Source organism: Tasmannia lanceolata, unplaced genomic scaffold (assembly GCF_043159265.1).
Source record: "Tasmannia lanceolata isolate RefF3 unplaced genomic scaffold, GAP_Taslan_0.1 ptg000015l, whole genome shotgun sequence".
Taxonomy (NCBI): Eukaryota; Viridiplantae; Streptophyta; class Magnoliopsida; order Canellales; family Winteraceae; genus Tasmannia; species Tasmannia lanceolata.
In genome coordinates this window covers 61,064,878-61,081,300 of record NW_027518692.1, presented here as the reverse complement: position 1 = coordinate 61,081,300, position 16,423 = coordinate 61,064,878, and the positions used below count along the sequence as shown (strand labels likewise).

The following is a 16,423-nucleotide window of genomic DNA, read 5'->3' as shown; positions in this document are numbered from 1 at the left end:
GGTTGAGCATTCAAAAGCCCGCATGAATATCGGGTCGAGCCGGGTTTGAAGGGGCCCGACCCGACCCGAGATTTATCATGGGTAGGGCCGGGCTTGGGAATCGTGGGTTTTCCGAAAAAAAACCCGACCCGAGTGCAGCCCTACTCATTAGAGAACTCAAATGTGTAAGTAGCTCCAAAAAAAAAAAAAAAAAAAAACATTTGCCGAAGTGTTGGGTTTTAAGGCTTCGGCCATGTTTGGGAGCAATGAAAGGTTTTTCCATGGAATATGTATATCAAGTGTTGAGAGACTGCTAGAGGGAGAGAATTGGGAGGGCATGAGCGAGGAGGCAGTGAGAAGTGGCTGGAAAACAGGAAAAGAAGCCCTAAAAGCATTCATTTGAAAGGTCTTCACACAGATAGGGTAGTGTCTATCCATTTTGCCCTCCACTTCTGGATGGGTTAGGATGATCCTATGGAGCTGATTATTTGTACACACCCTATCTATATAAAGGCCTTGCAAATGAATGGTTTGGATCACGATAAAAAAATGTAGGACCAATGTGTTACACAATCATTTTCCTCTTTTAATAAACTATCTTATTAGAGAACTCATTAACGAGAAACTAGCTCAAAGAGGCCATTAATTATGGTTGGGGAATGTTATTATGAGTAGGGTCGATTTTTTGGGTTCTACTTGGGATACAAATGTGCAATTAAGACAGTTGATGTTGTAGACATCAGTGAAATTTCCCGTGCTGAATAGACATCCCATGCATAATATATAAGACAACAGGTATCAACACTTTAGATTTTCTTGTTTGAACCCTGAAATGGGGTTGATGGATCAAGGACCTAAAGTCATCTGATCAAGGTGTTCCCATCGGTATTTAGCCAGACTTATGGTTGATTTATGGTTGTCGTTTGGATCAATGGATCAGATCACACAATCAAGGCAAAAGTGGGGTCAACTAAGTTTCTTTTAGAAAGGATAGTAAAAGTGAGTTTTCCTTCAGCCATCTTTCAGGAAATGACAAAAAAAAGTCACTTTTATGCTATTTCTTAGATCTGTCTGTTTTGGATTTTGAGAACCATTTGTGATTCCAAAACTGATTATTGGACTCAAAGTTAAAGTAGTAGACGTTAATTTTGAGTCCAATAATCAGTTTTGGACTTGCAGTAGGTTTTCTCTCAAAATCCAAAACAAACAGGGACTTAAAATCCAAAATCCAAATGCAGTGTCCAGAATGGGCTGATCATATACACCGGAACGCAATTAATCAATCAAATCAAGGTTTAAAATTTTGGTTTCGGTACCGGTTTCGGACCTTGAAATTTTGACCGAAATTTCAAAAAAACTGTCGAAATCTAGTACAAAAAAAACAATATTTTATTCATTATTAAATTTTGGCCGAAATTACCAGAATTTCAGCGAAATATTAAATTAATATAAAAAAAAAACAGATTTTTTGTGTCAAATTTCGGCCGAAATAAATGACCATATCGGTTTTGTGTGGTTTCGGTGTCGGTCTCCACGGAAATTTCGGTCGAAATTTAAAACCATGATCAAAATAAAATAAGGATTATCGGGTTATTTTCCATTTGCTTGTTGATTCATGGCTAAGATTAACATTATCCGAATTGTTTGAAGGTCCTCCCAGTCTTTCTGAAAGATGAAAACAAAATGTGGGTGCTTTTGCCTGACACGCAAGGAAATGCGGAACACGCGATGCTTCCGTCACGTGTACGCAAGTGGAGATAAGTTAAAGTCTTAAAGATGGCCTTTTGGGACTTGCTAGGCAATTTCCATTTTGCGGCCAACTTTTACGGGAGAAAATGGCCACATACGCTCACTTTATAGCAGATTCTGTCTTATTGATCTAATTAAGCGGAGGTGGCTTTGGTCTCTTGTAAAATTGAGCCATGGAATGGCTTTCCGAGAAATTGCCTAGCAAATCCCTAAAAATAATAATATTTTTTTAGATATTTTATTATTAAATGTTGAGTGCGTATGAAAATCCAGTATTTTTTTGAAAAGTACAGTGGTGCCCACTTCAAAGGATGATCAGAACCGTTCATTTGTTGGGCCACAACATAATTGATCTCCATAAGATGATCCTAACCATCTGATCCGTAACAGCCACCTCGGATTAACCATCCGATCCGATCTCTCATGCAACAGCCAGCCTCGAAATGCCTATCTGCGATGGCCCCTATCAAATCCCAAAAAAAAAAATTTATACTTTCCCTCAGACAAAAGTAAGACAACTACCCAAAAGAAAGAAATCTCCAATAGATATTTGAAAGCCACGTAGTAAGCTCATGATCAGACACGTGTGTTATCCAACTTTTCGCTTTTAAGAAAAGCCAACCCAAGCATTTAATGCAAAAAGCGTAAGGCGGCTATACCGTTGGACTGTTGTAAAGAAAACTCCGAAACAAATGCCTATAAATTCCATAGCTCTAACTATCACTCTTCAACTCGCTCGCTCTCCTTCTCGATAGGAATTTCTCTGCCTTTGATTTCTTCTCCTCTATTTTTCAATCTTTATTGTCCTTCTAACTCAATCAGTTAAAAATGGCAAATTCATGCATTTCGAGGTTCGTTACCGAGGTCGCTCCTTCGCAGCTTATTAGCGTTGTGAGGCGAAGCGTATCGAGAAAAATCCTAGACACAATTGTTGAAGAAGAGAGAGTTGATGTAATGGAAGCTCTTCCCTCATCTTCAAAGAACTCTTTTTCTCCGTCTTCTTCTTCTTCCTGCTTTTTGAGGGAGATAGAGAGGTCGTTTTCAGTCTACAACCCTCTCTCAGAAGAATAGAAAGTGGGTGTCGTTATCAATTAGAGCAGCGATTGTTGTCTTTGAATAAAGCATCCGTTAGTACCCTGTCCATAGGTGTGACTGCTCTTTCTTCTTCTTCTTTGACTATGTTAAGAAGAAATGATAATTTGATGCAGTTATTTTTTTTTCTTTTTTTTTTCCCTCTCTTTCTTCTGTTAAACTTTTTTGCGTGTAAATGCTGTGATTGACAAATGGTGTTACTGTGATGTCGGTGGCAGCGCTCTACATGTTGGCTGTGAGCTCAAATAATAAGATATGTTGTGTTAAGCCTTGGAATATTATGTTATCCTTGATCTGCCATTAATCACGAGCATTCATAGTCATTGTATAAATGACATAATCACTAGTCAAGTTTCAATAAATAACATGGATAACCTCATAGGAGCTGTCCGATTTGCAAATAGCGAGTTGCCAAGGCCAAGCATCATTATAAACAAACTTTCATAAGCCAATTTAGAAACTGTTAAAATATGTGGGGAGTACCATTATCAAAACAAGGTAGTGCAGATATCATCAGCTTATTTTTAGGTAGGAAGTGTAAATACACATGCATTTTTGTGAGCCTTCAACAGATAATATATACGACTGACTGAGGGCTGCTAGCAAAGAGGAAATTTGATTAACACTTCGAAAAGAGGATCCCTCTGGAAAATAAAAACCGCGTAAGTATGGCTTATTGATTTGGCAATCTTTAGCATCAGTCGAGATACGCGCCCCACATTTTTTGTATCATACACGTATGTGTAACAATAGAAGATCCCGAGCTTTTTTCCGGCACGGGATCCCATTTTTCTAGCAACCCTCTGTTAAAAAGGTCAGATCTTCGATTGTGAGTCTTGTGACACATGCAAATTTGGCATAAATACACTGAGGCCCTCACTGTTTGGTTTGGATTTTGAGAAAAGATTGTGAGTCAAAGACCGGTTACTGGACTCAAATTTATGTTTAGTACCTGTTAACTTGTTTAGGCCCTGTTCGTTCTAGATTGATACAACCGATTGTGAACCCGGACCCAAACTACAGTAGGTTATCACAATCTAAAATTAACGGGGCCTTAGGATTTTGAATGCAGATCATGAGTCCAAAACTAATTATTTGACTCAAAATTAAACAAACCTTAATTGTAGATCTAATAATCAGTTTTGGACTCACAATCAGTTCTCAAAATCCAAGTTAAAAGGGGCCTAAATCACGCAGCTGCATATGAGAAGTTTTTATTTCTTGATCTAGGTCTGAACATGTTAGCAACAACCTGCAAAGGAATTGGATAGATCTTTTCCAAAAAAATTCTATTTCTCAGTTATCAATTAACGACTCTAACTAAATATTGTTGGCCTACACTAATCTATTCCTCTCTAATTAATTAATCAAAGTCCACTAATTATCTAATTAAACTTATAATCACGTCCTATTTATGAGTATTTTTGGTAATTTCAAATCTAATCCTTTATTCAATCTAGGTTCTTCAATGGGTCTTAAAGGACCTTGTCATAGTAGCCCCTCAACTTGCTGCTTTGTTTGGTTGCCGGGTTTTTTTCTTTTCCTGGGATTTATGTGGGTAAAGGTAGGAGACAAAATAGGGGACAAGCATTAATTAGAGAAAGATATTATGATGAGTGGAGAGAGAGGGTAGAGAGAGAAAGAGGGACCACCATTTTCAAGACAAGATTTTGTTGATGTCAGCAAGAAAAAGTTAATGTGACCACTAAATATTCTCCCACATAAAATCCTAGGAAAAAATAAAACCCAGCAACCAAAGGTCCTTTTACCCATTGAAGAACCTAGATTGAATAAAGGATTAGATTTGAAATTACCAAAAGTAACCCCAAGAAGGAATTTCCTTGCAAACAAGGGAAACCCACTCAGCCACCGACTAGGGATGGATATCCAGATATATCCAAATCTCATAGAAAATGAAATGTCTTATTCCAATTAAGGAACAAGTGCTCTTTACACTATAAAATTGCATTGGCAGTCCCCTCCAATTACTAAATGAGATCAAGGCCATGGTTTATAGGATAAAAATCGGAAGTAAAGAGACGCTGAAGCTAACCTTGTCAACATCTCTAAAATAGGCGTTTGACGCAGCAATTTTTTTTACAAGGTCGAGCATCCTTGATAAGTAGATTTTACCAAACTCAAACATGGAAAATTCCCTATAAACCCATTAGGTTCTCTATAAACCCGCAAGTATAAATTACCAAGATAGACTCCCAAGAGTTAAAAAAATATGACATGGCAGAACATATTCATGTAACATGGATACAACAGTTTAGGCTGTGTTTGGATGGATAGAATCAAGAATTGGAATTGGCATCTTAGTTCCGTTCTCTGGTCAACGGAGTCGGAGTGAGAAAAAATAGAATAAAAATTCACTTCAAAAAAATTCCATTAAAAAATTTAGGGAAAACTATATATAGCCCCTCTCAACTATCTGACATCTTCACTTCTAATCTTATAGTTTCGAAGTCACCAACGACACCCCCTGAGGTTTCGATGGATTTTTTTTAACTTGACGGAGTGGACGGAGAGGAAGAAATGGCTATAATGCCCTCGGCTTCCCCAACTAGAAATTAGGGTTTTCATACTTGAAAAGTAAAAATTAGTTGTTTATTTATCAGCACAAACCCTCGATGTAGGGGTTTTATTTGTCTTCATTTACATCATTAACATGCTTTGCACATAAACCCTAATATTTTAGGGCTTTTTTTGTTTTTATCATTGTTTTTTTCTTTAAATGTGGGGTTTGGTGTAGCCATGGGGTGGGCTTTCATTGTATGTGGTGAGGGTGTCTTGAAGAAGAGAGAGAGAATAGTGTTCCTGCTGAGCTGCTCAAATAGTTTATCTGAGCAGCTGCTTCAAAAACTTATGTGGCCCACATTTTTTGGGTGATCCAAAGCATTCATTTGAAAGGTCCTTCTATGGATAGGGTGTGTACCAAAAATCAGCCCTATAGTATCATCCTAACCCAATCAAAGGTAGAGGGGAAAATGGACAGACACTATTTCTGACCATTTTTTCCCTCCACAAATGGCAGAGAAAAAATATGATTATATAATTTAAGATACGGTAAAAAATTGGCACCGATTAAACAGCCTTAACCATTCGATCAGGTGGGGTTAGGATTGGGCACTAGGATTGTCCAATCAGTGAGTTCTACAAACTATGCATCATGGACCACACAAGATGATCTACGCCAAAGATATGTGATATACTCGCCCCAACTTCTCCATGGTCAGCCCCTTCCAACTTTATTCATGAATCATGAGTTCATGACAACCTCAGGTGGCCCAAGTAAGAAAGGGGTCGAAAATATCATTTCCCATCCAAAATCCCTCATATGCCAAAGGATCCGAGATTGGAAGGGTTCCAAATCAGCTAATCGAACACTACTCTCTCTTTTTCTTCGATCGTGATCTTTTCAAATTCATCGGTTTTTCTACTCCAGATCTGATCTTCTCTCCGGCCTTGGAATTTAGGGTCGGGAAACGAAAAGATGTACGGATTCGAAGCCATGACGTTCAATATCCATGGGGGATACCTTGAAGCAATTGTTCGAGGTCACAGATCTGGGCTTCTCACGGCCGCAGATTACAACAATCTGTGCCAGTGCGAAACCCTAGACGACATCAAGATGCATCTCTCCGCCACCGAATACGGTCCTTACCTTCAGAACGGTATCTCAATCCCATCTCATTTCTCTTTTTTATGGGAATACCTAACTTTTTTCTTGACATGTATACGCTTCGGTTTATGATTTCAATTTGATCTTTTTTATTTACTACTGTTGTTTTGAGTTGATGATGTTTTCTTGGATTTTAATTCGTGTTGAAATTGGAGTTGAATCTGCATCTTATTAGTGAATTCCAATTGTTACAAGTATGGCATTTTTTAGATTGATTGGACTCGGCGCAGTGCATTCTGTATCCATTTCCTTTTTTTTTTCTGTGCAATTTAATTTGATTAAGATTTGGTTCTTGGTGAATTTTTTTTTTTCCTTTTTTTTATAAGGACAGTCTAATTGTCATTGAATTTTGCCAAAAATCTTGGTTAGTGCTTCAGTGATTATACTGTGCACGAGTGCCAACCGTTGCCCAATAGTCCAAACTTTGGACAGAAATTATAAGCTTACTGTGAGCTTACTGGCACTGATACATTGTAGGGATATGACATTAATTAGGTTGAAGATGAAATTTACAAATTTGGTTTTCTTTAGTTTTTTCAATGAAGATGGCCATGTTGTCGGAAAATTGGAGATGGTTATTAACAGAGTTACCTTTTGCCCACTTTGGACACCTCCGAAATTGCTACATTCTAGCACCTGCTTGAAAATAATGCTTATATTTTTTCTTAAAAGAGGAGTGGGGGTAGGGTAAAGGGAATGGGAAGAGAGGTTTTCCCTGGCTTAGGGCTCAGGAGATGGCAAATGAATCTTCATTTCCAAGATATTTTATGTTAAATATGCACTGCTATCACTCTAGCTTACATTTTGAATATTGCCTCTTTCTATTTTTTGTGTTTATCATGTTAATTCTTATTGGATTTGTATATGAATAGTTGGTAATGAAGTTATGAACTGCTTGTAGAGCCTTCGCCTTTGCATACAACTACAATTGTGGAGAAATGCACTCTTAAACTAGTTGATGAGTATAAGCACATGTTATGCCAAGCCACAGAGCCCTTATCAACCTTCTTAGAGTATATCACGTAAGTACCTATTCAACTTCTCTTTAAATTCCTTCTATCTGTTTATTTATTTCTTACTTTAACATTGATAATCCAAATTTGTAAAATTATATTTTTGGGTCTGGTTGTTCGCTATACCCCTTCATAGGTGGTTATCAAAACTGTCGTCACCCAGTGTAATTGTTTGGGCGTGGTTCTTGAGATCGACCCCATATCCAAAGCAGTTAGCAGGTTCCCGAGACCGAGTATTGAGTTAAGGCTGGCTGCCCCGACCATCAATCTCAACTCAACTCAACTCAACAAAGCCTTTGTCCCAAACTAGTTGGGGTCGGCTCCCGACCATCAATCTAATGCTCAAAAATGTTTTCTGCGTAGTGGATGTGAAGAGGGAGTGAACAGTGTCCATTTTCATCGCCTATTGTCACAGGTTGCTCTCCTTCAGAGGGTGATGATCAGATTGATGAGGGGAGGATTGGTAATGTAGGGGGTGCTAGATGAGGTGTGTCGAGAGACACCAGTTCTTGTTATTGGTTGTTTTTGTGTATCGACTAAGTTCGGTGTGAGGTTAGGGACGACCACAAAAAAGTGGTAGCCCATCTTCAATGTATTCCAACCAAGAAAACACTTGAAAGGTTGGAACCACTAGCACCAAAAAAGTGATAGCCAATGTATTTCAACTAAGAAAAAGCCAATCCCTAAAACACAAAGAAAGGCCTTACCTCTTACAACATAGAGAAGGTAATCTCTATTGGTTGATGAATAACCATTCACAGTAGGTTTGAACATACCATTATAGAGATTGTTTTTACTCTTTAATTGTAGGTCTCAACTTATTAGGACCAAAGGAACAATGCTATGTGTAGGAAGATTATTTCTCTGCAAGTGATGAGGAGAACATACCTCTATAATATATACATCCCTCTGTATATCTTTTTTGTTTAATGGTATCCCTCTGCATATCTTTATCCACATAACCGATGATCCGTCAAGAAACCATTAGATTGTGGACTAAGACCCACCGCCTTCCTCCATGGAAATGATCTGAGGAGATCATCCCTCGAGACACCCCACCATGAGATTACATTGTGGAATAAGACCCATTATTCCTTCCAAATGGACTGATTCGGTGAGTCAACTCCCTCTAAATTGCAACTGGTGGAAACCTACTCTCCTCAGCCTACATTGGAAAAAAAAATATTGTAATATTTAAAGGGGTTTGCTTGTGCAAACGAGGCATTCATTCGAAAAAAGAGGAGAAGAAGAAAATTCATTACCTTTGGGTGTAAAGAAAAAAAATCGAAATTTCATCGATAGACAGCCTCCAGCTTCGGATGTTACGAATCTTCAAGCTTTGTTGAATCAACTTTTTATTGAGGACATTCTTTGGTATCTTTTTTTTTTTTTTTGAATGATGACATTCTTTTGTATCTGCCTAATGCTTCTTAATGTAAAGAGAAATTCGATTTGGACTCCTAATGGAAATGAGATCTTCTCAATGAAATCAACCACAAATATGCATTAGACTCTGTTTCAGTCCTGTGTAGGTCTCATTTATGTTGGCAAGAGATAGAAAAGTGAATATGAGCAACACTATAACTTGAGCACAACAACAGTCACTATCTCACAAAAAAACACAAGAAAACTGGCAAGAGAAATGGGATTGAGAGGGATTGTTTAGTTTTTTCCCTTCAAGAAAACGGATTATTATCTCACAAAAAACCTCCAAACATCTACCATGGAAACAAATTCTAATCCCCCTCAAACTCCTCAAGATCTCTACTGTGAATACTGAAAAATTGAAATGCATATGACGCTTTAATAATTAATGTTCCATAACTTTATAATCTCTTCCTCTTTGTAGACTTTGAAAATCCCAAATTAACTCTTGGTCTTTCAGGTACGGTCACATGATTGACAATGTTGTCCTGATTGTCACTGGTACCCTGCACGAGAGAGATGTTCATGAATTGTTGGAGAAATGCCATCCTTTGGGCATGTTTGACAGGTACTGTCTCTTACTTTCTGTCCTGCTTTTGATGCTTTAACTGTTGGTAAGACCGTTTACCCTCTACTTTCTATTTCTCAGTATTGCTACCCTCGCAGTTGCTCAGAATATGCGTGAGCTTTACAGATTGGTGCTTGTTGACACACCATTGGCCCCATATTTCTCAGAATGTATTACGTCTGAGGTATTGACTTGGGCTAGTCCTCATTACTTATATTGCCTTCATTATTTCGATAGCTTGACTTTCACATTTATTTTCTTATTCGATAAGAGTTACAACTATAAGCAAAAGATGCCGAAGCCTATTGGCTTCCACAACAATCACTATGGTTGCTTGCCTCATTAAGGGGTCGTTTGGATCTAGAGGAAAATTTTACAGAGAGAAGAGTTTTCCAAGGAAAACAAATTCCACAATCAAGGAGTGTTGCAAATTTTCTAGAAAACTGGGGAACTTTTCAAATGTGGAAAAAAGAAATTCTACGGAAAATGAATTAACAAAATGCTGGAAAACTCTTTTTCCATGGAAAATAATTTCCAATATAAATTTTCCCTGTCTCCGAACAGCCCCTGAAGGAACTTTCAGTTTACATATAGTTAAAATTAGATTGGGAAAGTTAAAAACATGTAGCTTTTTTCGATAATTTCCCTGAACGAAAGGGATTTTCTTTACATGTGGACTCTTTTCATAATTATTCCTGAATTGCACTTTCTGTAGGACTTGGATGACATGAATATTGAAATTATGAGGAACACGCTTTATAAGGCATACCTTGAGGATTTTTATAAGTTCTGTAAGGTTTGAGTAGTAACTCTCTCTCTCTCTCTCTCTCTCTCTCTCTCTCTCTCTCTCTGTTACCTGGGTCTAAGACAATGTTTTTCAAATAGAAACTAGGTGGAGCTACAGCTGAAATCATGTCTGACCTCCTAGCCTTTGAAGCTGATAGAAGGGCTGTCAATATTACAATAAACAGGTGAGTTACTGTAAAAAATGAAGCTGCTTTGGTGGCTTTGATGCCGTGCGAATGCTATGCTGCTATGTGAACTTCTAACCTACTAAAATTAGATTGGTCTGATGATGTTACTTTCAGCCATGCAACCAAAGAGGCAGGGATTCTTCTGTGGAGAATGTAATCTTACATCTTATGTGGTTTGCTTTGTGCAGTATTGGCACTGAACTGACACGAGATGATCGTCGGAAGCTTTACTCTAATTTTGGTTTACTGTAAGCTTCTAATATGATCATTCTTGCTTGTTTATCTCTAGACGTCGCTCAGTTGGTTTCCTAATTTATTATCTGATAGATGGCGTGTTTGTGATTTGTAGGTATCCCTATGGCCATGAGGAACTTGCTGTGTGTGAGGACATTGATCAGGCAAGTTACCATAGAAGATTTAGGAGTTTGACTTTTGAAAGATATCAATTTCTTATCACAATTCTAAGATATGCAGTATTTTAAAGGTGCTTGATGAAATCATCTGCAGATACCTGTTATCACATGTTAACCTGGACTAGATGGAAATGCTTTTTAATTGCTGCAACAGTTATGTGAGATTCTGTTAATTGTGGTTGGTCATGTTTGAATTGAAGGAACTTGAAGATTAACTTTGTGGGTGTATTCACGACCTTTCAAAATTAAAATTATGGCCACTCAATTTTTGAAATGGTAAGTTTGTCTCTAGTGCCTTACAAAGGTTAAACATGAACCGTTGTTTTGTTTAAACTGAGAGATTACAATATCACAGTGGAACTCTTGAAAAAATCATGTGCCTGAAAAGATTAAGATGAGAGAAGGTTAGCCTCCGTTTGTGAATATGAGAATATTAATTTACGGATGATATTCTAATTTTCTTGAACAAAGAAGAGGAACTCAAAAACTTAAAGAGGGTATTTAGGTGGTTTGAGGTTGTATCGGGCTTGAAAATCAACCTTGTAATAAGTGTGGTGGTGGGAATTGTGTGGAGGAAGATGAAATGGAAATTCTTGCTAACCTTATGGGATGTGAAAAAGAAAACCTACTCCTAACATTGATCAAAGTTAATGTCATTTGGGGCCTACTCATGGCATCTTGGACTCCAATTAGTTGTGGGAATTCTGACACTATCCCTTTGGGATCCAGTGATTGACCAAATGGAGAGAAAGTTAGCCACTTGGAAAAAGAGATACTTATCGTTTGAGATTGTGTAGAGAATTGAGAAGCTCCTATGTGATTTTCTATGGGAAGGAAACAAAACAAACACCTCATGAAGTAGAAGAGGGTGTGCAAATCAATGAAACAAGGTGGGCTCAGAATTGGCAACCTCAAACTAAGGAATAAAGTACTATTAGGGAAGTGGCTATGGACGTATGGTGGGGAAAAGGAAGCCTTATGGCACAAAATAATTGGGGAAAAACATGGGAAGGGGTAGGTGATTGGATGTAGGAAACCCCCACCTATAGGAAAAAGGTTCATGTGCATGGCTGTCCATATACTCATTCTCTCTCCACCTTCGCCCTTCCACTTCATCCCACTCGATTTGCTGCAGGATTTTCCTCCATCGCTGCTGCATTTTTGCCACTGCTAGCCTATTACATCCCTCCACTTCCAGCATTTTTGCCAATGCATTTCTACCATTTTTTCTGCTACATTATTGCCCACAATGTAAAACCCTTTCTCCCTTCCTTTTTTTTTTTTGAATGGTTGCAGATTTCATTAACCAACAAAGGGGCCGACTAAGGCAGTCAACCCAACGCATGAAATGAAAACAAGAAAAAATACAGTGAAAAACCAACAAAGAAAATACATCAAACACTCCAATTCAAGGAGTCAGGAAATCAAATAACTCCAGCCCTGCTTATCAACTCCTTCCCTCGCTTATCAACTCCTTCCCTCGCCAAACAGTCTGCTATGCTATTAGCTGATCTTCTAAAGTGTGAAAAAATAATTGAGGATCCAAAGACTCTCTCATGAATTTCATCGTTCATCGAAGAACTGCGAAAACCTCGAGGAGGAACTGACGTCCCTTTCAACCATCGAATCACATTATGGGAGCGTCCCTCTACAATGACACGATCTAAAGATTCTTTATCCAACCGTCTAATCCCCTGATGAGCAGCCCGAACCTCAGTCTCGTTGACATTTGCGCACCCAATTGGACCAGAGAACGCCCAAATCACCTTACCCCCAAAGTCTCTAAGGACTCCACCAATTCCCGCTGGGCGAGGATTGCCAAGGCTAGAGCCATCAAAGTTTAATTTGAGATACCCAGGGGATGCCCTTTTATTTGTTGAGTGAATACCCCTTTTGATAATGACACATAAACACCTCTACTTTTGATAATGACAAGTAAACACCCCCACCATTGATAATGGCACCCAACCTCAATTTCTTTTCCCTAGGACAACCAAACACCTCGCTTTCTCTTACTTTCCCATCAAGTTTGTTTTTCTCCTAGTTTCATTTTCCATCTGCCGCATAATTTCCCAGGGATTCTATCCCTTTCCCTCCACTGCAAAAGGAAAATAGTTTCAAAAGGAAAAAAAAAAACCAAAGCGCTTTTTTGATAGGACGATGGAATCAAAAGTTCCATCATGTTTCTTTTTTTTGAAATGGAATATTTTTTTTTGAAATGGAGTTCCTTCATGTTTCTTGAAATGGAAATCGGCGGTGTTTTCTGAAATGTCTGTTGTGTTTTAGCTGTTATTAAATAAAAATATCATAATATTCAAGTGGTTAACTCTTCCAAGCCATGAAAACCTATTTATCATTTTGAAGTAGGTATAATTTGCATTGTTTGAGAAGTCAGATATTGCTTTTTTTTTCCCTTGTTCCTTTCTTGTTTTTATTTGTGATTAATAAGTTGGGTTAAAATTTCACCCATGATGATTTTTTAATGGTAATTTAACCCATAATGTTAATGTTGCAATTCCCGTATTATAACCACAATTGCACAAAGCTTGATGCCAAATGTGGCGTTGATCTTATATGTTAGAAGAGTTTGTTCTGTGCATAGTATTTACTTTTCTTTTCTTTTGTGTTTCTTTTTTTCTTTTCCCACTCAATGCTTCTTGGATATTGCCTTGCCGCTTTGTCCTGATATTTTAATTGGTTCTCAATTGTCTATGTTGCTGTGTTTGTTGCTAAAATAACTGCTCCTTGTGATGGATGTGTTGTAGGTTCGTGGTGCCATGGAGAAATACCCCCCATATCAGTCTATATTTGCCAAGATATCCTATGGGGAGAGCCAGATGTTGGACAAGGCTTTCTATGAAGAGGAGGTGAAAAGGCTTTGTTTGGCATTTGAACAACAGGTATGTCTGTATGATACATCTGAAACGAAGTTTCCAAATCTATGCTTATATTCTGTGGTAGAAACTGATCATCATACTCGATTGTGTGTGATATGAGCTATAGAACCTATCAATCATTCTAAGCTCTGCCCTTTTATAGCTTCTGCTTTTCTTTTCTCAAAGAAGTTTCTGTTACCTATCAGAAAACAAATAAGTTGTTCCCAAGGCAGGTTTCTGAACGTGTTGAGGTGGTTTAAGGGGAATCATTTTTTTGCTAAAATATATTTTGACCTTTAGGGGCCGTTTGGATAACCGGATTTTAAAATCCTGTATTTTTTTTTTTAAATCTAGTGTTTTGATGGATAAAACCCTATGATTTGTGGACACGGACACGAGTGTCGCACGGAGTGTCAGACACAGCAAACCCCCAAGCTTTAGAAACGGCAACACGGCTAAAATAGAAAGTATATGTAATCGTGATATGTGGATATGGATCTCTGTGTCCAGTTTCAACATGGATACGAGTTGTCTAAAAGAGGTAAACACAATATTCAATAAAAAAACAGAATGTCACACTTGACACGGTACAAAAACATGTCCACACACCCACATTAAGTCTAACACTTCCAGCAATACAAGTAAAAGTGTCAAAAGGAGTGTCAAGACGTGTGGACACGGGTGTCGTGTCGGACACGGCAGGACACGTGAGTCGGCAATAAATTCAAAGTGTCGGCCAACTCATAGATAAAACCCTAGATGAAGAGACAATGGGGGTGGACATGGGGGTGACGAAGCCATACCTGGAAATTGGAAAGCAGCCTGACAAGTTTTTTCAATCCAGGTTTAAGAAATCTTAGGATGGAATAGAGATTTCTAAAACCTAAATCCAAGTTATTGGATTGTAAAATCCAGGATTTTAGCCACTCAGACAGTACTTTCAAGCTAAATAAAATCAGGTTATCCAAACGGCCCCTTGGAGGTATGGAATCTAGGGTTGCACATGGCGAGATCAATCATTGAATTTGTCAAATTATACATCATTATAGATAAGATGCCAACATTGAAAGGTAGTGCAGTTTTTTGTGCCATAATATGCTGAGGTCTATTGAAGCATAAAATGGCTGGTTTGTTGATACTACTGCTAAAAAGCACATAATAGCATCAAAATGTTATCATAATCAAGGTGTCAAATTTCTGCTGATGTATTGAGGAAATAATTTCCTCTGATTTGCCAGAAGTGTTACCAGCTCGTACTTGCAAAGATAGGTCAAAACTCAAAAGTGGGTATCATGTTCTGCTAAATGCAGTTAGATTTCAAGTGGTGTCCATTCTGATGATCATGTTCTGTAAACATTTTTTTTTTTTTACTGATAAGTTATTTAGTTTCTTTATATGTATTTCTTACAGCTGGTAAAATCCTGAGTTGGGAGAACTAGAAATCCCTGATTATGAAATAACCACTCTAGAAAGCTCTTGATTATAACATGACTACATAAGTAGATCTGCAGTGTTATGATGAGCTGAAAACCATTTATTTCTCTTTTCCTCTCGAGATTTTCTTATGGATTTTTTTTTTAACATGCAGTTCCATTATGGGGTTTTCTTTGCCTACATGAGATTGAGGGAGCAAGAGATCAGGAATCTGATGTGGATCTCCGAATGCGTGGCACAGAACCAGAAGTCTAGGGTTCATGACAGTGTTGTATTCATATTCTAGGCATGTATTTTATTTCAAACCATAAGACCCCTGGTCTTTCCATTTTTCATATGTACATTTCTCTCTATCTTGGTTGTAGCAAATTGCAAAGGTCAGTACTGCTTTCTTTCACTCATGGATTCGTAGAGCTAATAATATGTAGGTTCAATCTGCATATTTGAGGGGAGGACACCTTGTACCGGAATTTGCATGTGTTGGTTGAATTTTATTTTTATTTTCTCTAAAAATGCGGTGTGTTTGTGTTTGCGTTTGTGTGTGGGGCCCATTTGGGCCGCCGGTATTAGGACCTGTTGTTAGAGTTTTTAGCAAGTAATGGGGCCAAGCAGGCCAACTTTTTATCACCGTTAGATCAAGATCTGAAGTGACAATAAACACCTATAGGGTAGTTGCAGTGAATACTCTTGATGCGAATTTGAAGGGAAACAGCAAATGGTAGGGGTGTAAATGGATATTCGAAAATTCGATTACCGTCCGCATCCGAATCCGTTTAAAGCGAATATTATCCGAATCCGTTTATGAGATATCCGGCTCTAAGCGGATGCGAATCTGGTAAATGATATATCCGATCAGTTTAACATCCGAATCAGAGAAGTAAATTCTTTTTATTTATTATTAATAATATCATTAATATTTATTTTTAGTAATGACACACTATCTTTTGTTTCTAAAAGAAAAGTGAATTTTCTTTTTAGAAAAAAAAAACAAAAAGTGTTTTGGGTAGGAAATGAAGTAATCTCTCATTTTAAGGGCATTCTTGGAGTTTGACATGGCGTCTTTAGGAAGCAACAAATGTGGGCTGTAGGATGAAAGAGACAATGGGTGGTGGTGATTGAAAGAAGATGTTATAGTTTCTAGAGAATTCTAAAGCAAAAAGGCCATCTAGGTCATTGATGGTAAATGGATGGCTCAGATCAATTTTTCAACTTATG

At 37.9% G+C, this 16,423-nt stretch overlaps 1 protein-coding gene across 1 annotated transcript; it reads left to right on the top strand.

Moving 5' to 3' along the window:
- Positions 1–6,071: 6,071 nt before the first annotated feature.
- On the top strand, positions 6,072–15,738 carry LOC143892826 (V-type proton ATPase subunit d2). Its single transcript, XM_077397720.1, has 10 exons — positions 6,072–6,497; positions 7,407–7,527; positions 9,404–9,511; positions 9,593–9,695; positions 10,227–10,307; positions 10,397–10,482; positions 10,674–10,733; positions 10,835–10,883; positions 13,664–13,798; positions 15,363–15,738. The coding sequence occupies exons 1-10, from the start codon at positions 6,317–6,319 to the stop codon at positions 15,492–15,494; spliced, it is 1,056 nt and encodes a 351-aa protein (XP_077253835.1). The 5' UTR covers positions 6,072–6,316; the 3' UTR covers positions 15,495–15,738.
- The last annotated feature ends 685 nt before the right edge of the window (positions 15,739–16,423 follow it).